At 35.4% G+C, this 23,612-nt stretch overlaps 2 protein-coding genes and 1 pseudogene across 2 annotated transcripts; 1 reads left to right on the top strand and 2 right to left on the bottom strand.

The window, feature by feature from the left end:
- The first annotated feature begins 13,955 nt into the window (after positions 1-13,955).
- LOC114722774 (phospholipase A1-IIgamma) lies at positions 13,956-16,155 on the top strand. Its single transcript, XM_028908867.1, has 2 exons — positions 13,956-14,911; positions 15,308-16,155. The coding sequence occupies exons 1-2, from the start codon at positions 14,213-14,215 to the stop codon at positions 15,908-15,910; spliced, it is 1,302 nt and encodes a 433-aa protein (XP_028764700.1). The 5' UTR covers positions 13,956-14,212; the 3' UTR covers positions 15,911-16,155.
- An 878-nt stretch (positions 16,156-17,033) lies between these two features.
- LOC114722775 (GDSL esterase/lipase At1g31550-like) lies at positions 17,034-19,612 on the bottom strand. The gene is made up of 5 exons (XM_028908868.1): positions 19,307-19,612; positions 18,971-19,204; positions 18,110-18,258; positions 17,466-17,739; positions 17,034-17,369 (listed from the first exon to the last, which is right to left on the bottom strand). Exons 1-5 carry the CDS (start codon positions 19,572-19,574, stop codon positions 17,098-17,100), a joined length of 1,197 nt encoding a protein of 398 aa, XP_028764701.1. The 5' UTR covers positions 19,575-19,612; the 3' UTR covers positions 17,034-17,097.
- A 184-nt stretch (positions 19,613-19,796) lies between these two features.
- Positions 19,797-23,403, bottom strand: LOC114722773 (pyruvate decarboxylase 1-like; annotated as a pseudogene).
- Positions 23,404-23,612: the final 209 nt, after the last annotated feature.

Here is a 23,612-nt window from a genome sequence, read left to right as displayed (position 1 = left end):
GAGAGAAAGAAGGCACAAAAAACGAGGAACGGTCTTGGATGCGATTTGAGGGGGAAAATAAATTCCGAGGGAGAAGAGAGGGGGACAGAGTAACTGGGAGGTGAGGGAACTAAACGAATTCAAATTGATATTTAGATCAGAGGGACATTTATTGGAACACTTGTGATATCAAGTTTGAACAACCTTTTCATCACCAGGTCCCAACGGTTCTATTGGTTTCAGCAATTTCATTTTGAGATTAAATATTTTATTCCGATCTCTTTCGTTTTCATTAGTTTTTTTCATGACTTGATGTACTATAATTAAGCTAACGGTTGCATAACGATTCTCATAGTCAAAGGAGGTCAAATGTTGAATTTGCTGTGGAGATTTGGTTTCATTTAATTTAATGCCACTTCCTCATTATTCAATGATCAATGTCACTGAACCGATAAAAATCACCTGAAAGGCTGAAATGTTGAAATATATTAATTTTCATTTTCATTTTAAGTAAATTCAAGGGAAACCTCATTTTTCTCTTCGCGAAGATGGATTTCGCCAATAGTTGGTGCTTACAGTCTTGGAAGATCTCGGGATTACAAATTTGATTAAAGGAGTGTTTGGATAAGAATAAAATTATAGTTTTAAAATTATTTTTACGGTATACAAAATAAATATATGGAGGAGTTTGTCTCGATTTATAAAAAGATATTTTTAAAAAGTGATTCTCGAATTACCTAAACATCCCCTAAAAAGATGTTTGAAAACCCTCACAAATACTAAAAAAATATTCACATAAGTTAAGATAAATTGTTTTTACATATTTACTTTGGACTCTGTAAAATTATTTTTAAAGAATTAATTCAAACATCATGACAGGCACATTTTGTCAAGGGAAAAAGACAGAAAAATGCACCTTTAATTTCATAAACCCAGAAACGTCCGCTGAATTCAGGAAATCCCATTTTGGTACCATGAGACCAAATTGGGATTAATATGTGAAAGGAAAAGACCACATTGCCCTTCATTTTAAATATTATTTTTAAAATATCACAGCCCTACTGGCCGGCCGGTCACCGGACCTCCGACGGCGGCGGTCACCGGAGCTCCAGCGACCAGCCGACAATTGGTAACCGGAGCTCCGTCGGTCGGATTTTTTTTTTTGAAAATTTTTACAGCTTCAATATAACGGTTAACAACTTTTGTAATGCGATTAACAACTTCAGTATAACAATTAACAACAGCTTTTCTGGGAAATTCAACAAACTCCGGCGACCGGAAACAATTATTTTGAAAATTTTTACAACTTCAATATAACCGTTAACAACTTTTGTAATGCCATTCACAACTTCAATATAGCAGTTAACAACAGGTTTTCTGGGAAATTCAATAAACTCCGGCGACCGGAAACAATTTTTTTGAAAATTTTTACAACTTCAATATAACGGTTAACAACTTTTGTACTGCTATTAACAACTTCAGTATAGCAATTAACAACAGCAAACTTAGGCGACCGGAAATAATTTTTTTAAAATTTTTACAACTTCAATATAACGATTAACAACTTTTGTAAGCCTATTAATAACTTCAGTATAGTGGTTAACAATAGGTTTTTGAGTTTGTTAAAGGCATCACTGAAGTTATAAAAATGTCACTTTTTGAATTTAAAAACTTGTTGTTAACTGCTGTATCAAAGTTGTTAACCGTTATATTGGAGTTGTAAAAATTTTCAAAAAAACGTAATTGTTAACGTTATACTGAAGTTGAAAATTTTTACAACTTCAATATAACAGTTAACAACTTTTATAATGCTATTAACAACTTCAATATAGCAATTAACAACAAGTTTTCTGGGAAATTCAACAAACTCCGGCGACCGGAAATAATTTTTTTGAAAATTTTTACAACTTCAATATAACGGTTAACAACTTTTGTAAGCCTATTAACAACTTCAGTATAACGGTTAACAACAGGTTTTTGAGTTTGTTAAAGGCATCACTGAAGTTATAAAAATGTCACTTTTTGAATTTAAAAACTTGTTGTTAACTGCTGTATCAAAGTTGTTAACCGTTATATTGGAGTTGTAAAACTTTTCAAAAAAACGTAATTGTTAACGTTATACTGAAGTTGAAAATTTTTACAACTTCAATATAACAGTTAACAACTTTTATAATGCTATTAACAACTTCAATATAGCAATTAACAACAAGTTTTCTGGGAAATTCAACAAACTCCGGCAACCGGAAATAATTTTTTTGAAAATTTTTACAACTTCAATATAGCGGTTAACAATTTTTGTAACACTATTAACAACTTCAGTCTAGTAGTTAACAACAGTTTTTTTGAAAAATTATTATAACTCAAAAACCTGTTGTTAACCGCTATACTGAAGTTGTTAATAGGGTTACAAAGTTGTTAACGTTATACTGAAGTTGTAAAAATTTTCAAAAAAATTGTTTTCGGTCGCCGGAGTTTATTGAATTTCCCAGAAAAGCTGTTGTTAATTGCTATACTGAAGTTGTTAATAGCAGTACAAAAGTTGTTAACTGCTATATCAAAGTTGTTAACCGTTATATTGGAGTTGTAAGACTTTTCAAAAAAACGTAATTGTTAACGTTATACTGAAGTTGAAAATTTTTACAACTTCAATATAACAGGTAACAACTTTTATAATGCTATTAACAACTTCAATATAGCAATTAAACCAAGTTTTCTGGGAAATTCAACAAACTCCGGCGATCGGAAATAATTTTTTTGAAAATTTTTACAACTCAATATAGCGGTAACAACTTTGTAACACTATTAACAACTTCAGTCTAGTGGTTAACAACAGATTTTTTTGAAAAATTATATAACTCAAAAACCTGTTGTTACCGCTATACTGAAGTTGTTATAGGGTTACAAAGTTGTTAACCGTTATACTGAAGTTTTGTAAAAATTTTCAAAAAATTGTTTTCGGTCGCCGGAGTTTATTGAATTTCCCAGAAAAGCTGTTGTTAATTGCTATACTGAAGTTGTTAATAGCAGTACAAAAGTTGTTAAACTGCTATATCAACGTTGTTAACCGTTATATTGGAGTTTGTAAGACTTTTCAAAAAAACGTATTGTTAACGTTATACTGAAGTTGAAATTTTTACAACTTCAATATAACAATTAACAACTTTATAATGCTATTAACAACTTCAATATAGCAATTAACAACAAGTTTTCTGGGAAATTCAACAAACTCCGGCGATCGGAAATAATTTTTTTGAAAATTTTTACAACTTCAATATAGCGGTTAACAACTTTTGTAACACTATTAACAACTTCAGTCTAGTGGTTAACAACAGATTTTTTGAAAAATTATATAACTCAAAAACCTGTTGTTAACCGCTATACTGAAGTTGTTAATAGGGTTACAAAAGTTGTTAACCGTTATACTGAAGTTGTAAAAATTTCAAAAAAATTGTTTTCGGTCGCCGGAGTTTATTGAAGTTCCCAGAAAAGCTGTTGTTAATTGCTATATTGAAGTTGTTAATAGCAGTACAAAAGTTGTTAACCGTTATATTGAAGTTGTAAAAATTTTCAAAAAAATATTTCCGGTCGCCGGAGTTTATTGAATTTCCCAGAAAACCTTTGTTAATTGCTATATGAAGTTGTGAATGGAATTACAAAAGTTTTAACGGTTATATTGAAGTTGTAAAAATTTTCAAAATAATTTGTTTCCGGTCGTCGGAGTTTGTTGAATTTTCCAGAAAAGCTGTTGTAATTGTTATACTGAAGTGTTAATCGCATTACAAAAGTTGTTAAACGTTATATTAAAGTTGTAAAAATTTTCAAAAAAAAAAATTCCGACCGACGGAGCTCCGGTGACCAATTGTCGACTGGTCGCCGGAGCTCCGGTGACCGCCGCCGGGCCCAGGAGCTCGGTGACCAGCCGGCCAGTAGGGCTGTGATATTTTAAAAATAATATTTAAAATGAAGGGCAATGGTGTCTTTTCCTTTCACATATTAATCCCAATTTGGTCTCATGGTACCAAAATAGGATTTCCTGAATTCAGCGGACGTTTCTGGGTTTATGAAATTAAAGGTGCGTTTTTTTGTGTCTTTTTCCCTTTGTGTCAATGAATATTACCTTCCGAATCACGTGACTGCGCATACGATGATCTAAAACAAATGAAAAACAAAATAAAAAGGGGACTCAAGTAAAGAGAGGGGAAAATACACTGCTTTGTGAGAATAATTTGGAATTAAAAGTGTTGCTGCGAAATCTTGAAAACATAGATAGGAAATTTGGGGGGAAGATCATTTGAGTTTCAATTAAACCAACAAACAAAAATAAAGTGGAAACTAACTCTTTTTTTCTTTTCTTTTCTTCTAGAATAAATTAGGGGGAAAAAAAGGAGGTTTGATTGAGAAAACATTGAATATGAATTGAGTAGGACAAAAACATGACCCTTTGGAAGGAAGCAAGAGGAACTTCTTTCTACACTTCAAATATCTTTTTTGAAAGGAGATAGCTGAGTAGACTTAAAAAGAGTGATAATAAATTGATAATATTTATAGCGAAACTCAACATCACTGAGTTTAATTTGGGATAAAAAGAAAAAATATTTACATATAAGTACTGTTCATCAATTTTCCCACGAGTACGTAATTTTCCTACAACGTTACAGGCTGGCTTGCTCTTGTCATATCAGAATACGTCTAAATTTCTACGGAAAAAACATGTACAAAATCTAAATTTCAATAAGTTATTAATAACTCCGGTAAAAAAAAAAAAAAAAGTTATTAATAATGTACGATTCCTGAAAATGACCCGGTACCATTAATAGTGTTCCTTTGCAGCGGGGAATTCTCCTGCAGTGTTGCAAGCCTGGTCTTGATCTCGTTTGTTAAATTAACGTCTCACTTGATATACAAAATGAACTATAAAAAAGAGAGAGAGAGAGAGACTGATTCAAAAGTAACAAAACACGAAGGTAAAAAACAGAACAAAACAAAACACATATACTCTTATTTTATTTAACATGTTTCATACAAACTAAAAAAAATTTTTAAATTTTATTAACTTTTATTGAAAATTTAACGGCTTTCTAATTTTATTCCTATTTAATGTACATTATACTTCATATAAACAAAGACAATATAATAATAAATGAAGAGTAAAATTGTATATTTGTACAAAAAATTTCTCTCCATGACTTATAAATAAAACCAAAAAATATCGTCTCTCTGTCTTATAAATATGACTAGAGAAGCATATTGCATAGATTGCCCTCAGAGCTTTATATAATGGAATCTTTTCTTATTTTCTTCAAGATTACCAATTAGTTAGCCAATTAATGATTCAATCCTTTGAAAATTGAGAATAGTTTTACCACTATTTCACGTGTGAAGGATGAACAAAATGTTTGAGATAGAGTAAGTTAAACTTGGCTGGATAACTACGTAAATTTCGAGATTATTAACTACTCGTACTTCATTAAGCTGTAGTTTGACTTTCCCAGACAGCTTTAAAGATGATATGTTCATTTAAGTGGGTGTTTTATCCTCTCATTTCTAGCTGTCTCTTTCCTAATCTGGAGCACGTACTCTATTTAGTGGGAATGCCCTGCTTTAAATTTTCTGTTGTCATTTCCTTTCTTTATGTCTGAGTTCGCTTTTACTTTGTATTGTGACTTTTGACTTGATTAATGTTATTGATCGTTCCCTTTGCCGGAAAAAAGAAACACTTGGTTGCAAGTTTACTACACGAAGCAATCACTTATGGGTAGAGAAAGATGGAAACAGCTTTGAAATGGGAGGGTGAGAAACAAGGGTCAAGGGTAGTTTTGAGTTACCTTCAAGTGCCAAAATAAATATGAAAAAATTATTTATAAAAAAATAATTACCACCCCCTCAAAAATAATAATGCGATAAAAACAATTATTTTAATTTAAAATCACATAGATGTAACGATTATTCATCACTTTTGCATAATATTCAATTAAAAATCAATTTTAAAATTTAAATTTAATTAAAAATTGAAACCATAAAAAATATTTATAATAACTATAAAACCAATACACTATATAACCCTACTAAATTATGCCTTGCAAGTTGTGAAAGAGATTAATCCTTTCTAAACAGACGCTTGGCTGAAAGCCCAAGCGTCTCGGCTGGGTTGACTCAGGAAGACCGGGGCTTTGAGGTGGCATGGAGAGCCGTAGGTGAGGATAAGTTTACTATCAACAACCAAGATAGGGGAGGCGGTTGTTGGTGTAATTTGGGTTTCTGGGTTGGGGATATGAGAGCGTGATATATCCTTCTCCCTCTGCATGCACTTTTCAACACTGACAACTACCCCCAAAATACGCCATTTCCATCCTAATCTCCTGCGATCTCATCAATCTCACCCTTTCACTTTACTTCAAACACTGTCGTTTTCCCACTACCCTCTCGTCAAAAATAAAATCCCCAAAGTCTTCATCATCATTTCACCCATGCAAATAAATATACTCAGAATTTTCCAACTTAGCTCAATCAAAATAATACCAAGAATTTCACCCCAGTTTTGTAGCATGCTGAAGCAGTCATTACTTACTCAATGTGAAGCCATCACCACAGTTTTTTAGGTTTCTTCACGGTAAAATTAAAGAATAATTCTAAGGTGAGGAAAGAAAACCGAAATGAAGACTTTGATGACACACAGAACGAAAGAAGAGGAAGTACCCATATATATATAAATTGATTCAAGCTTCATTCGTAAATTGAAAAAAAAAAAAAAAACACCAAACAGGAATTATGTCAAGTACTTGGTGGGCTCAAGTTAATAACTACGCAAAATGTAACACTCCATTTGTAATTGAAAGAGGCCCCTGATTCTGCACACAGGAGAAATCCCCAAATACCCACAGCTAATTAGATCACCTATTAGTGCTCAGGATTCTCAAATCAACAACATCTTTAGCCCATGTCTTGTTTGAACTTCGAAACTACTAATTAACTTTTAATTACTTAACTTCAGCTCAGTTTGTAAAATACGATAAAAGTCACATTTGCAAACTTTAATCCAAAGAAGTCCTCTGTCTCAGTGTTCAATTAAACTGGTGTGGATAAGCTGTTCAAATGTTAACTTACATACAACCACACCGTGTTTTTTTCCTTCCATCATCGACTCAGTATTTTCGGACATAATAAAAGAAAATGGGTAGCGATAATGAATAGGATATTAATGCTGAGAGGTGATGAACATTGAGTGGGGATGAGATATGTGAGATACTAATGAAAATGAATTGAGGAGATGGAAGGGGGTGGTGGGAGAGAGGAATGTGGTCCTTGAAATTAAGAGAGAGATAGAGGTGGTGAGGCCAACGAAGCAAAACATAAATGCTGGGTTTGTTCATATGTGGGGTTCCAACTTCCAACCTATTGTGATTTGGGACTCATTTTCGTCGCTCTTTTCCGAACCATCACCACCACCTTCAGGACCATATGTCCTCACATGTTCTGATCATTCCCTTTCTTTATCGCTTTGCCTTGTACGTACCTATATATATATATATGCTTCATTATATTACATCATCTTGATTTTACGCCCAACTTGTCATCCAAGTATATCAATTCCCAACCTTCTTATTAAACAACACATTCATAATAATCACGTCTCAAGCCGAGATAGTATTACTACCTCCAATGCTTAATATAATAACTGGTTAGCTTATTTGGGGTAGTTAAGTAAGTTAATAAATTATCATAAAATATTTACATTTATTCTAAATTAATTTGTCATTCTTATAAGTTGATATATAGCCCAGTGATACTTGTAAATTTTTTTAGAGAAATCATATAACATATGCTATAATTAAGTATTTTAGTGATTTTTGTTTAATTTTTTAAATTAATCAACTGTGTCCAAAAGTAGTATAATGTTGTTTGTGTTGTTCTTTTTCGTAACTCACGCACTTATTTTTTCTTGTCAAAGTTTTGAAGTCATAGCCTCTCTATTAAAGAAGCCTTGAGAACATCTAGTGTTAATTAGGTTATGAGGCCTGAAAATATTGTTAGGCCTAGTTTCAATGTTCATTAGTGATGATGAGACTTGCACCATCAGAATATAATTTCAACAATCTAAATTTAAAATTTTTCAACTGATATTTTTAAATGATAAATTTTTAAAAAAGCTGACAATTTAGAAATTATTTTTATTTTAAATTTTGCACTCATTAACATAATTATTTAAAAGAAAATACGATTATAAACCATTCAGATGAAATATGAACAGTCTGTATTAGATTTGATGAGCACAGAAACTCAATCCAAATACTGCTATATGCATATGTTTGATTGCACCTGCTTTCACCCAAACAACACAACGGCTTATATCATTCACAAATTTATAATCTGCTATAATGATGCTAACACACCTTCACGATTGCAACTGACAAATGAAGTGTATTCGAGCTCTTGGACAGGGATTGGAATTGACGATGACATGGTCGGCAACTTGTTTATTATTTCAATTTTTTAAATGAATTTGTATTTCCAAAAAAAAAAAGAAGCAATATATTTTTTATAAACCAAAAAAGAAAATATCTTTGTCGAAAGATTTAGTCTGTCTGCCACCTTCCACTATGATTGACTAGAGGACGCTCATGTATTTCACGGGAGCATTCGAAGCTTTTGGGCAAACGCTTTAGTGAAAAATTGAATTGAATGGAATAGCAAAAAAATAAAAAAAAATAAAAAAATAAAAACTCTCCAGAAATTGTGATTTGAGACTCTTAATTTGAAAAATAATAAATAAAAACCTGGTCTCATATTGTAAATATAAAATTTTAGTGAAATATCTGAAATGTCTCTCAATCAAGTTGTGATCTAGTCTACTGAAATCGTTATTTGTTAAAGTGAACTTATAATTTTATATAGTCAACTTGTCATTTGACATACTCTCAGTCAAATTATGATTTGGTCTACTAAAATTGTCATTCGGTAAAGTGAAATTGTCATTTAGCCAAGGAGCGTTTCAGACATTTCATCAATATTTCATATTTGTAATATGAGACCAGGTCTTTATTTGCTATTTTTCTAATTGAGGGTTCCAAATCATAATTTTACATATTGAGAGGTCTTTATTTCTCATTTTTCCTAGCAAAAACCCTCGATATGGAAACGTTGATGAGGGAGTGGTGTCAGTATCAACGAACCTAATTATAATAGTAGTATAATTTTTATGATTTTTATCATAAAAACTTGTTTTATAAGTCACTTAAAATAAGTGTTCATCAATATCATTATACTACTCCTTCGGTCCTTAATATAAGACTCAATTATTGAGTTGGTTTTAGTCCTAAATATAAGATCCATTTCTCATATTTATCAATTTTTTCTAAATTACTCCTATGGATACTCTCTTAACCATAATCAAGTAGAAGAAGAATGTGGGTATTAAGAAAGATAACTACTCCTCCGGTCCTTATTATAAGACCCAATTTGACTTTTTATTTGGTCCTAATTATAAGACCCAATCCATTTTGTCTCTTATATTTATGTATTTTTTCCACGATAATCCTTCTAATAATGATAGTTTTAGCCAATATACTTAATTAGCAAGGATATTTTAGGAATGACAACACTTATTTGTTATAAATAACCAACTTAACTTACTTCCTTAATCTCCTCAAATAAGTCAATTGGGTCTTATAATTAGGACCAGAGGAGTATCATGTTTTAGGAAAAACATGTCACATTTCTTATAATTAACCAACTTACCTAACTTTCTTAATCTAATCAAATTAGTTAAATAGGTCTTATATTAAGGATCAAAAGAGTACTATAATATAAATTTGTAGGAAGATAATCCTCAATGACGTAGCTCATTTCTCACATACTCCCTAAAAACCGCAACTCTAATTAAACAGCTAGTTTTACTTGTGTGTGATGTCAATTATGAAGATATGGTCCCAAGTTAAGAAATATTATCAGAAGAAAATGAAAATAATGAATTATATTTTACGCAAAATAAAATTAAAATGGTCCTAAGTCATCAAAGTATCTTGCCCAGGAAGAGATCATGGACAGCGTGAAACAAAAGTAACATTGCATGCCTACTTGGTCCTTGTTCTCAGGTCTCGTTTCTCTAGAAGTGCCATCTAAATATACTACCTCTGATTCTTAATATAAGATTCTGTTTAATTTTTATTTTGGTCATAAATATAAGACCTCAATTCACTGTCTCTCATATTTATACGTTTTTTTCAAAGTAGCCTTTTTAACAATGATAGTTCTAGTCAATACACTTGATTACCAAAGATATTTTAAGAAAGACAACACCTATTTAGGACAAATAACTAACCCAACTTACTTTGTTAATCTATTCAAATTAGTTAAATGGCTCTTATAATTAGAACCGGAGGTGGTATTACATTACCTCCAATACTTAATATAAAAGTTAGTTAACTAATTTAAATAGATTAAGAAAATTAGCTAAGTTAGTGTGTAACAAATAGGTGGTATCTTTTCTAAAATGTCCTTACTAATCAAGGGTATTAGCTAAAACTACCAATTAATGAAACTTTTAACATGTGTAACTATCATAAGGATTATCTTAAAAAAATGAATAACTATGATAAACATAGTGGATTAGAGTCTTCTGTTTAGGATAAAATAGAAAGTCAAATTAACTCTCATATTAAAAACCAGAGTAGTATATAGGAATTAAATAACTAATTTATAAAAATAAAAAATTAATTAAACTATTTATTTGTAAAGAAGAATGAGTTGATTTTTTAAAACTTTCATTTTAATATTTTACTGCATCAAAATTATCTTTCTTGATTGAAACATTTTTTAATATGTATAATTAATATTTACATTAGCTGGTTTCTTATAGCGTAGTGAATCAATATTCAAATTTCTGTTAAAAGAGATGTTCATATTTAGTGCCCAGAAGTGTTTCGAATAGAATTATCTCTAATAGAAGGATACTTGTACTTAGCAAAATAAAAATAAAAAAAAAGTATATGAGGGTAAAGTCAACAAACTTAGAATTAATGAAAACAAATTTGTTAATAAATAGGAAGCACTTGTTTGGGGCCAGGCAAGACCAAAAACCGACAAACACTAACTACGTTCCATCTTGTGAGCTCTCCTTAATTTGACGAATGGTCTTGTTCAGTCCGTGTGTGTGGCCAGTTTCATGGAGCCACCACGTTCCCGTGAAGAATGGAGGGAAGGGAAATAACATTTAAAGGACTAAAATGCCCCTGGAGGTGGATGATCTCATGGGCTCCGTGAGCCCCCGCTCTCCCAGCTCGCGGTGGTCTCTCTCACCTTCTCTTATCTGAATTCACACCCCACCACCGCCCCAGCCTTCTCCCCATCGATATTTCCCCAATTGCTATCACAACGAAGGGATAATCAAATTATAAGTATGTATTTTTTCTCGCATCATATGGATTTCGGGGAAATAATTGTGCTGCTTACTAATTATAGATTTGGCATTACACGGTGCTTGATTGGTCTACTGATCTACTACCTTTGGTCTTTAATATAAGATTTAGGGAGTATTTGAATAGAAACCAAACCATGATTTCAGAAGTGTTTTTACGGTTTACGAAGCAAATATGTGGAGGAGTTTGTCTCGTTTTGTGGAAAAGTGCTTCTGAAACCATAGTTTGGAGGTTGCCAAACACCCCTTATTTATAATTTAAATTGAACTATAAATTAGATTTTATATTAAGGACAAAAATAATTTTTTTTTGCTAAGTCAGGTATTCTTCTTTGAGACACTGTGAAATACTAAACGTAAGCACTTGTTGTCGTGTTGGTGTATCACGTAAAATGGACTTGGAGCCTTTCATTTCTTGTGATTTAGGGCAATCAGATTCGGTTAGCTGTGCCACTGGATATAGACTCATGATTGGGCCAAGCCCAATGAATTTCTATTGTTATTTTTCCTATGCGGGCTTTAAGAAAACGAATATGGAATTTAACCAAAATAGCTTGGCACGCATTTGCCTGTGATCAATTATTCTGTTACTATCAACAAGGATTAGATTTAACAGAAAGGGTTAATCCCTCACAACGTGACAAAGTAAGATTTGAATCTCTACTGAGAGAGGTGCTCATATTTGGTACCCGACAGTGTCTCGAACACGATTGCTCCTAATAGGAGGATACCTATGCTTTAGGAAGAAAAAAATATTATTACTGTTTACATCTTGTAAAATGTGCAATTTTCTAAACTTTTATATCTTATATTGATATTGCTATGTGTTTGTGTTTTTTTGTTTTTCACTTGAAAGCGTGTTAGAAGAATTAATTCTTAATATGTATGATAAATCTGACTTCTCAATTAAACAGTGAGTCTCGGGTCCTCCACGATTTTTCCGGATGTAAGTGCTCAAAAACATTTTTAAAAAATGAAAGACGAAAAGAAAATGAGACAGAGAAATGGAAGATTCATGAGTTGGGAATAAACATGGTGTAGCTAATATTATGACAAAATTAAAAAAAAAAAAGAATTAACGTGTAAACTTGAAGAAGAATACTAAAACAATGCAGGTTCCATGTTCTTCACTTTCCAAGCTTTGGTCCTTAGGCTACAATTTTCCCCAGAACTTCCTTCACTTTTTTCCACTTGCTGACATGCATATATGTTTCTGTTGCCACTTTTGTTGAAAGTATCTTCTCTCAATTCCTTGAAGGCTTCGTTCCAAGATGCCCAAACAACATGTTTTTTTCGATTTCGAAAGGGAAATACTCCATCCAGTTCTAACAACTTTACATAAATTAATAAATTTAGTTAAAATTAGTTAATACATTTAAATTTTAAAATTAATCTCAATGAAGTTTATCAAGTAAATAAGATTTGTTTAGCCAGTTATAAGATTGAATAGTTAATTAAGAAATATCAGGGCAAAGATATTTAGAAAAGAAGTTAAAGGTTTAAACAAGTGCTTTTTGTTCATAAATACATTTTTATGACATAAGACATGGGTAAAATTCTTAAAGTACTTGAGATGGGACCTGCTAATTAAGAATATATGCTTAAATTAAAATTTGTGCCATCAAAGTTCTTCCTTTTTCTTCATTCTCTCCTTGTCCAACTCACAACTTTTTGTCTTTATATATTATTCCTTTAGTTTTAACTGGCATTGTGTGGGAAACAGATTGAGCCAAACAAAACAAGGTGCAAATAACTGTTGGTTTCCCCAACTTACAAGCATACAATAATCTCATATATATATTCTCATATGGCATCATGTTTGGTTGTGACTTGAAGGCTAAGGCTGTGACTTTTTCAATTGGGACAAGCCTTTTGCCATTCGTAGAAGGATTTACTTATATCACCCAAAGAATATGTGCCACAAACACAAACTCATATTACCTCACTTCACAGCCATCTCTTCCCCCTCTGAAAACGATATTGGAACCATTCATTGCCTAACTTATTTGAAATTTAATTATATATTTGCCCATATATGTAACCAAATATTATATACTCTATATATATATTATATGTATATATATGGCCAGATAAATATACATGCTTCATCCACTCCTATTTTGAAACGTACACGTCTTTTCTTTACTCGCCGTCGACGTAATTTGCTCTAACGTTATTCTTTACAAATGATCAGCAAGATAAAATAATTAATGTGATCACAATCTCACACCAACGTTTTTCCACTGTATATACACTAAAAAACAAAAGTACATTATTGTTTTTAAGATTTAAAGACACTATATGTATAACTTTAATTTAAACTTTCAATATTGAAAAATTAATCCTTAACGTTCATACTCCTCCCAAGTCACTACTCCCCCCCCCCCCTTTTGGGTTCCTCTTTTAATGATGAAGTTCAGTTACCTATCGATTGATAAGTCATGATATATATTTGAGTTGAAGTCGTCAAAATATTTTTCAAAAAAAAAAAAAAAAGGATCCAGTGCTTGTTGGCTTGATATTAATTAACCCGTTGGGTCCGCAATTTAGGATGATACAGTTGGTTCTAGGCGGAAGAACTCAAACAGAAAATATGTGAGCTCTCTCTTCCTTTTTCAATATATTCTGGTCAGGCGGCAAGGCTCAACGATATTACTTGTGACTAAATTTAACTCCGTAGAATCGGAAAACATAACATTCTTCCTTCAACTGCGTGTATATATAAGTATGCACGAGAGCATAATCATGGGGTTGCAGTCAAATCCAAAGAAGTTGAAGAGAGATCAAGGGATAAGGCAAAGATCACCATCATAGATAATCATGAAGAAAGAGACCTCTGGTTCTCTGGGGGGGTATATAAAGCATGCGATAGCGTCCTGGTTCCTGGGCTGTATGGGGATGAACAACAAGAAGGAAGAGAAGATGGACTATAATAATAAGACGGCGAAAAGATGGAGACAGCTCAGCGGTGAAACTCACTGGAAAGGCATCCTCGACCCTCTCGACCTAGACCTGCGCAGATGCATTATCCACTACGGCGAAATGGCACAAGCCGCATACGACACTTTCAACACGGAGAAGAAATCGAAGTTCGCCGGAAGCAGCCGGTACGCCAAAAGCGACTTGTTCGCAAGGGTGGGTTTGGAGAAGGGGGATGGCCATCCCGTCAAGTATTGCATCACCAAGTATCTGTACGCGACGTCGGAGATCGACGTGCCGGAGGCGTTCATAGTGAAGTCGTGGTCGAGGGAGGCGTGGAGCAAGGAGTCGAACTGGATAGGGTTTGTGGCGGTGGCGACGGACGAGGGGAAGGCGGCGATGGGACGGAGGGACATAGTGGTGGGTTGGAGAGGGACGGTGCAGACGTTGGAGTGGGTTAATGATTTTGAGTTCATTTTGGTGTCTGCTTCAAAAGTGTTTCAAAGGGACACTGATCCCTTGTTACACCAAGGTTGGTACTCTATTTACACATCCGAAGACCCTCGTTCTCCCTTCAATAAGACCAGTGCCAGAAACCAGGTATGTATACATATATAGATATATGTTTCCTTAATTCTGGGGCACTTATGTGACAATATAATCATGACTAAACCTTTTTGTTTTTGCCTTGTTAATTATATTGAATTCTCCCTCTTTTAACCATACGGCAGCCAGCAGTATACACTGCTTTTCTCAATTCAGAAAAGAAATCTGTTTTCGTGGGTGTTTGTGGGTTTGTAATTGTGTGGGGTTAACTCATCCTGAATCAATAAATATTCAATGCACCAGTATGAATTAATCTGTTACAGTATATTTCTCAATATTTAAAATCATCTCAGATCTAATGTCTTAGGTTTATGAATTGTTATATCTCCCATCCTTTTCTACCCTTTAACCGGCATCTTTATATAAATACACGTTACGTACGTTCATCAGGTTCTGAGCGAGATCAGAAGATTGGTGGAGTTATACAAGTACGAAGAAATAAGTATAACTATAACAGGGCACAGCTTAGGAGCAGCACTGGCGACACTGAGCGCAGCGGATATAGTTGCAAATGGCTTTAACGCACCCAGAGATCAACCTTCAAATTCATGTCTAGTCACGGTCTTCGCATTTGCTAGTCCTCGTGTGGGAGACCTAAACTTCCAGAAGCTTTTCTCAAAGTACAAGGATCTTCGAGTCCTACGCATTCGAAATGAACTAGACATCGTTCCAAACTACCCTCTGATAGGCTATTTTGACGTTGGGGAAGAACTGAAGATCGATACGAGAAAATCAAAGTACTTGAAGACCCCTGGGAATGCATCGAGCTGGCATAACTTGGAAGCTTATTTGCATGGGGTGGCGGGAACGCAAGGAAGCCAGGGAGGGTTCAGGTTGGAGGTGAATCGTGATATTGCGCTCGTGAACAAATCTTCGGATGCTTTGAAAGAGTTTCTTGTTCCTGCGGCCTGGAGAATTGAGAAGAACAAGGGTATGGTACAACAGCTTGATGGATCTTGGAAGTTGATGGATCATGAGGAGGATGACTTTTGATGAATATCTGAGATGGATCATCATCACAAAGCTGGAAAAATAAAAAACTCAGCACACTATGGATCAGATTCTTTCTTTCTTTTCTAAGCCTTCCATTATTCTGTTTTACCCTTCGCGGCTAAAATAATTTCACCCATATGTTTCTGCATAAGCTTCAGCTACACCATATCAGTGTAAGAAATGATCTTGAAAGATATCGATTACTTGTCTCGTTGGTTTCCTAATCTATTTATAAGTGGGGGTCACGTGTGTATGCAGAAAAAGTGGTTCCTTTGGATATTTTTAGAAATTATTCGTTCTTACCAAGACAAGAAGAAGAAATTGTGGGATAGTACTAACACTCTTCGTTAATTCATCCCATATAGTGCAAGATTCTAGGTGAAAGGTGCAAGTAATTGTCCAAAGCAACAATCAAGAAAGGAAAGATCCCTGACTTCTTACGAAATCAAACTGAACCATCTCTTTATATACATTATCAAATTTACTCTCATAATTACGTTCCCATCTCTGCGTTCTTTCTCACCTTATACCACTGTTTTTCGATACTAAGAAAAATACACGAGAAGTGCACCAAATCTATTTCAGGCTCATGACAGGGATGTTAACATAACATTTTCTCTTAGACTTCAAATAAATTTACCTCTTTTAAATAAAGTCGGTGCATAGAAAATTAAATAAATAAAGTATATAGTAACACAGAGCACACAAAAACATTAGAGATGAATCATATCCAAATAAAAAACTTCAATTATGTTTGATCAGTTTATTCTAATAATTAAATATGAAAAAATCAATCATAAGTTGTTCTTATAACTGTTTGTTAAAAGAAATATTTAATGTCATCTCTTTATTTCCGCTTAGCAAAAGTGAAAGTCTCTGCAATTTGCAAATATTGCAGTAGTTTGTCTTTAATTTAATGACAAACAATGATTTTAAAAGTATAAATTAAAAAACCTGCTTCAATGATCATGTGTATGTAGCATAACGTGATTAACTTAAAAGGTGTTTAGATGAAAACTAAACTATAATTTTAAAAGTACTTTTATAAGTATGTAAGAGGAATTTATCTCAATATATATAAAAACACTTCGTAAAAATGTTTTTTAGGTGACAAACTGCAACAATCATGTGAATCAGCATCCAATAGGTTGACATTGAAAATACATCATTTTAGCACCCCACCATCTTCATTTCGCAGCGTGGTTTCTAAATTCTCCGGAGGTCACATATTGTGAAGTACAAGAAGTACTAAGCCCGGGAATAGTGTATGTTCCATCCAATAAACCCTTGGTGATCCATCTATAAGCAGCCTCAGTCAAATGCAAGCCATCCCAGCTCACATATTTTGAAGGATCATCACTAGATACCACTCCTGAGTAGCTGCACAGTGCTGATTCATTGTAATTGTAGGGACCTCCACCTCCACAGCAAACTTTCAGAACATTGTTTTTGCCAAATCCTGAAATAGCAGGAAGCAAATCTGTATCAATCTTCCCACACTAAACCCAGAAACCAATGTTGAGATGCCTATGAGAAGTTGAGAGTAAAGGAGTACCAAATTGTTCTGGAGAACGGTAAAACTGAAGCGCAGCGTTGAAATAATCGGCATAGATGATTTTCGTGTGAGGATACAACACTTGAAGATCATTGAGCTCAGTTTTAAGCATCTTATTGTGGTATTCAAAAAACGCGTTTAGCCATTTTAAGCAGCCGGCTTTGTCATACTCGTCCTCGTCTTTAAATGCAAACCTAGTTAAATAGGCTGGATTGCATCCCAGTGGTAGATTTCCAGGAATCATTAGTGTAACAGCCCCTGCGTTAATCAACTCCTGCGATGATAAACCAAACAGCCAATTGTAAGTATATGACTTGAATCAGCATAAAGAAGAGAAAGGAAATGTGTCGGATTCTCCAGAGACTGTGAAGTAGTCTCATTCAGAATAAGAGTAACATAACACTTTGCCTAGGATTATATTAAGAGCTTTCTGTGATGCAAACCTCCTATCTAAGAAAGCAAAATCAGGTTAGCGAGTGATGACAGGGAGATCATTTTTCATTTAAGATTTTCCCCCACTGTTCCTCCAAGTAGTGAAAAAACACGCTGTCCGTTGGCATTTGGCAACTTCCATTCTATCATCAGAATCGACATCAAACTTGAGACTGCACTGGAATAGGCAATACGAAAGTAAGAATCCTTACCCTGGTTGCTGAAGTGATTGCAGAGACTACTTGTGGTACGTAAGTTTTAAGCTCCTCCAAGCTCCCTGGTTGAGATAAGGGATAACCATAATCATTGCCTCCAATCTCTCCCACAATAAATAAGGCGTTGCCAAGAACCTCTTTGCAGCCTGCAAAACTAAAATCTCATACACTGCTTGAAATAGAAATAAGAATCAAATTACATGAGAAAGAAAGACCTCCTAACATGCAGAAAATGTACCTACTCCCTCTGTTCCCTGTGAACCTTCTTTTCCCCCTCCCAAAAAAAAAAAAAAAAAAAGCTGACAATTAAGACTACATAAATCTCCTCTTTTTTTTTGGTAGAACAGGATGGCCAAAACCCCAAAAAACTAAAAACAGCTACCAGCAAGACACCATTTTCAGAGATGTAGCTCCAATAGTGTCACCATATATTAACCAGTCCATCTCCTTGTGGCGGCAGCCCATCATGTGAAAACCATGTTCTTGAAATAGACTATAATATATTTATTGCGTCAGTCTTTTTGATTTTTGCAGTTTAATTAGCTACCTAAATTTTTATCTGATTTCGTTGAAATAGCATTCGGGCCCCAGACACAAGTCCCAGATAAACCCCTATGAAAATCCCTTCATGTTCTTCTGGCCTCGTTGAACATTCAACTACAGCCATGGGTCTGTGCTCTCTAATCGAATCACTAATCCCAATACTATCGGGTAAACCATGAACTGAAACAATTTAGTCAGCGAGGTGAAGATAATCTGGTGAACAGATCAACTTATTTGGTTTTGGTTGGTTAATTGGGTTGGGCATAAGATTCAAAACTTAAGACAAGTAATTAATTAACAGTAAAAACGAATTACTTGAAGGGGAATTGCAGAGAGAAGGCAGAAATTCCTTGAACCAATCTAACTGAACCCTCAGAGAATAGTAGGCAGCTCCTTCGACATCAAAACCCTTCTCTTCAAAGAACAAGCCGTCCAACGCAGTGGCTCCCGCAACCGCAAAATTAACCCCATGCTGTGTATTCCAATCCTTCACATCCCCGTTTTTTATACCTAGATACGGTTTAACCAGTGGAAGATGCAGAGATTCGGCTGCCCAAACCCAAAATCAAGAGCAGTGATATTAATTAGTTAGAGTAGAAAAATAAATGACAGGAAAACACATGATTTTACGTTGAATTAATCGTTTGGTACCAATGAAATCGAGGATTAGGCGGCCATCCGAGCATCGTCCGTTGGGGCGATGAAAATAGGTTGATCCGTAGGGAGGACGCAAGCAATCAGGACGCTGTGACGAGGAAGTGAATTGCAAGTTTCCAGTATCAGTGAGGGCATCGCCGAAGCTGAAGATTGACGTGTAGCATCCGAATACAGCGGGGGGGATGGTAAATGATACAGCCACAAGTAGGGATAGCCACTGTGCTTGCAGCGACCAAACTTGAGAAGACGGGGCACCGATCATTGTTAATACGTTTATCTCATTATCTCGATAGTGTGTTTCGTTCTTTTTTAAAACGTCCTCCAATCCCCACTCCAAGCCAACCAACTCGTGGTATTCGTGGAATTTGCTATGATGTGACCTAAGAAGATCAACTGTTCATTGTTCTAATTCCCCTCGCAACAAACGAGTTTCACATTTGATCCTGCTTTCAACTAGACATCCTTCAGAAATAATTTATCGGATAAAATTTCCACATAAAATTTCTCTTTACTAAGCCAAACTCCCTTAACATGTATCAAATATTATTCTTACAATCAAGAAGGTACCTAAGGGACAAGTCGGAGGCCTCAGAAATAACAAGCAATCTTTGTTGTCTTATTTCTCAAATCTGGTATATTTCTTCTGTAAAAGTTCCCCAGCGGGGAATCACTGAAGCACAATGCAGATTAATGTACACAGAAATTCTATTGGGGATTTGGAGGACGGCTGTTAGCAGCAGCAACGTGTGATCCCCATTCCAGCAACTCTTTGCTGGTGTCATCCTTGTGAAAAAAAACTTCTATAAAACAGAGAGAATCTTTCTTTGGTCCCATAGCTGCCGCAATTGCTTCTGTCAGATCATCCTCTGTACGTACCTACAATACAGCAACACCGTCCATCAGTGACACGACCAAACAACTTTATAGAATAGAAGGGCATTCTGAGGCATTCAAAGACGCTATGAGGCATCAGTAACAACATCATAGGCTAAATGAAGCAGGTATTGCTTTTCATCCCATTTTGCTTCATTTTATTTTGGTGAACATGCTTTGTGTAAGCGTTTTTAAAGTGCAAAGTTTATTCAAAATATTTAAGGCCCGTGAACAGTTTCATAATATCCAACGCACCTAGTGGCATATAGAGTGAAAAAATCAGAAGGCAGAAAATAAAGATTAACAGTTCCATTCATACTAACCTTTGCAGTCCAGCATTTGCCTTCTCCATTATGGATAGCATCAACAAGGCCGGTGTAGTCCCAATTCTTAACCACATTGTATGGGCCATCATGAATCTCAACTTCAATAGTATAACCTCCATTGTTGATGAGGAATATGATGTTCCTTTGTCCACAGCGTATCATTGTTGAAATATCCTGCGCTGTCACCTATAGAGACATCCCACCAAATTGTTCATATTTATGACCGTTATTAACTATAGCAATACTTTCTATTTTGTGAGAATGCTGTATTATCTGAGCTTTTCACGTATTAATGATTGAGACAAAAATCATTATCAGGATATCTAGTAGACTGTTTCTATTCTCATAATCTTACTAACCTGAAAACTCCCATCACCAATGCAAGCAATTACACGCTTATCTTTTGCAGCTTGTGCATATCCAAGAGTAGCACCTACTGACCAACCGATAGATCCATATTGCATCTGGAATTCAAAACTGAAAGTTTGGTATTGTTAATTTATGTTAGCCGTAATCAGTGTATTGTTAATTGCAGGGATTTTATAAATCTTACCCACAGTTCTCAGGGAGACGAAGCTTCTGACAGTTGAACCAAGAATCTCCGGTTTCAGCTATGATGGCAGTATCTCCACTCAGCAGGTTCTGTTCAACAGATTTAATTAATGAAACAAAAGGAGAACTTATTTGAGAGCTAATGAGGAATTTGCTCAAGCAAATAAAAACAGATTCTGAATTTGCTATACATGATATATTATGTATTAGTGCTCCCGGTCTATGAGAAACGTTCCAATTACATTCACACAACCAATGCAAATCATAGAAATGGTTTAAAGAAATGGATCTTTTTAAGGAACCATAAGGTTGCCTGTATGATCTATCAAAGAGCCATTTGACATATAAACTTCACTTTTTAAGTACAAGCTAATAGTGGTTTTCATAAATTTAAGAAGCCCCCACATATGGTTTGAATCTTGAGCAACTTACCTGAATGTGCTTAAATAGAATATTAACTCTTAAAGGTTCATTGTTCTCCAGCTTCAAAGGAATGCCAGGGGGAACAAAGATGCGTCGGTAATTCTCCACAGCTGTGCTGTTTTTCTTCAACCTCTTGGACAAAGCAGTTAAGAAATCAGCCATGAAAACCCATCCCAAGGAGGGACCATTGCCAATGGTCACCCGATTAGGCTGTACTATTATCGCTTTCTCCTTCTTTACCAACAATGAGTATCCAACAGAGCTGTAGTCATTGAAGATAGGGCCAACAAAAATATAGGCATCAGCGGACTCCACTATCTCACCACAAAAGGATGTACTAACAGCACCCCAATAGGTCCCAATGAAATGTGGATGATGCTCAGGTACAAGCCCTTTCCTGAGGGCATAACAGCTATTGGATATCCACTGGCTTCAATTAACTCCAAAAGGGCCTTTCGTGCCCTTGCCACCCTTAGTTTTGGCCCACTCACTATGACTGGCTTCACAGCTTTGTTTAGGAAAGCAGCTGTTGCTTCCACCGCAGCTTCTAGTCCTAACCGGTTGCTCACGCTGCATAGAACAAAGTATTCTACAGTAATGCCATGAGGGGCTATAAGAACAAATAGAATATGATCGAACAAAAAAGAAATGAAACTATAAAAGCTGTGGTCAGACCCATACCCTATCACTGAAGCAGAGAATAAAAGGTCAGTCAAATTCTCAAAACAAGTGCAGTAAATTGCACATACATGAGTAGATGCAAGTGGTAAGACGTCTAAGAAAAGGGGATGTAGAATGCTTCATAAGTCCATAGAGTTCATGTCAAGATGCAACGCAGGCAAACTACTCATTATAACCAAAGGTTTCTAGAGCTTCATTAGTATTTCGGTCTTTCGCTCCCACGAGTCAAATTTTGAGTTGACAGGATCATACGCACAATGCTTCCTCCCTGATCAATGACCTTTCATATTCCAGAGGCATGAATATAAACTGTCTTTTACAAACTCAGAATAAGCAATGCCGAAATATTAAAAGAAATAAAAGAAAATTATATTGAATTAAAACAATGTGAGTAAGTAACAAAAAGAGGAAGTCATACGTTGGTGCAAGATAAAATGGAACTGGGTCTCGGGCAAAAGTAGGATGAGGAATTCCAGATAAATTACAACTTATGCTGATATAAACCGGCTTGCTTTCCTTCAAAGCAGTTGATATTGCTGTATCAATGAGCTCATGTGCATCATCCAAGTTATTTACCACCGCCTGATAAATCATTCATCAATTAGAGATCAGAGCTTTAAAGTCAGAACAAATAAACTGAACATGATAGTAACAGTAATAATCACTACTCATCTGGAAACATGTGACTGTCTGAAAGCAGCGTAGCTCTTGGGTGAAATCGGATGAACCGATTGTGTGATGGAGAATGCGGTTCGTGCCATAATCATTGGAATTCGGCCCCCCAACGATACAAATAACTGGCAAGTTCTCACTGTAAGCTCCAGCGATGGCATTCAGGACGCTGAGCCCACCGACGGTGAAGGTGACTACACACGCTGCAACGCCCTTGGCACGTGCGTAGCCGTCGGCAGCGTACCCGGCGTTGAGCTCGTTGCAGCAGCCGACCACGTTGAGCTGCGGCTCGGCGATCAGATGGTCCAGGAGGGTCAAGTTGAAGTCACCCGGCACGGAAAAGACATCCCGCGCGCCAATCTCGACTAACCGCCGAGCCAAGTGGCAACCCAAGGTGCCACTGGAAGGCGAAGGCTTGACCGGCGCCGGAGCCGAGCTGGGCGGAGAAGTTGAACCCACTTGCGTATTCGATTTCGCCATGAAAGGGAAAATGGGAAAAGGAATTCAAACGGTGTGTATGGCGGTAGAGTAGAGAACTGTTTGATGGGTTTATGAAGGGTTTTGAGACGGTGCTTATGAGTCGTGGCATGATCACCGAAAGAAAAACCATGAGCCCCATCCAAAAGTCAGACACTTGGGGGGAAGAGGATCTAGGAAAAACCGAAAACCGAAAACGACGATCATGGTTGTTCCAGATACTCCTAATCATGATTCAATTCAATGGTCTCTAATACTGGTAACTGATGGGGTTTGACTATAGTTGTGTCCGCGTG

This window comes from Neltuma alba, unplaced genomic scaffold (genome assembly GCF_004799145.2).
Source record: "Neltuma alba isolate B1F8T4 unplaced genomic scaffold, ASM479914v2 tig00012115_pilon, whole genome shotgun sequence".
Lineage (NCBI taxonomy): Eukaryota > Viridiplantae > Streptophyta > Magnoliopsida > Fabales > Fabaceae > Neltuma > Neltuma alba.
This window is presented reverse-complemented; position numbering and strand designations above follow the sequence as displayed.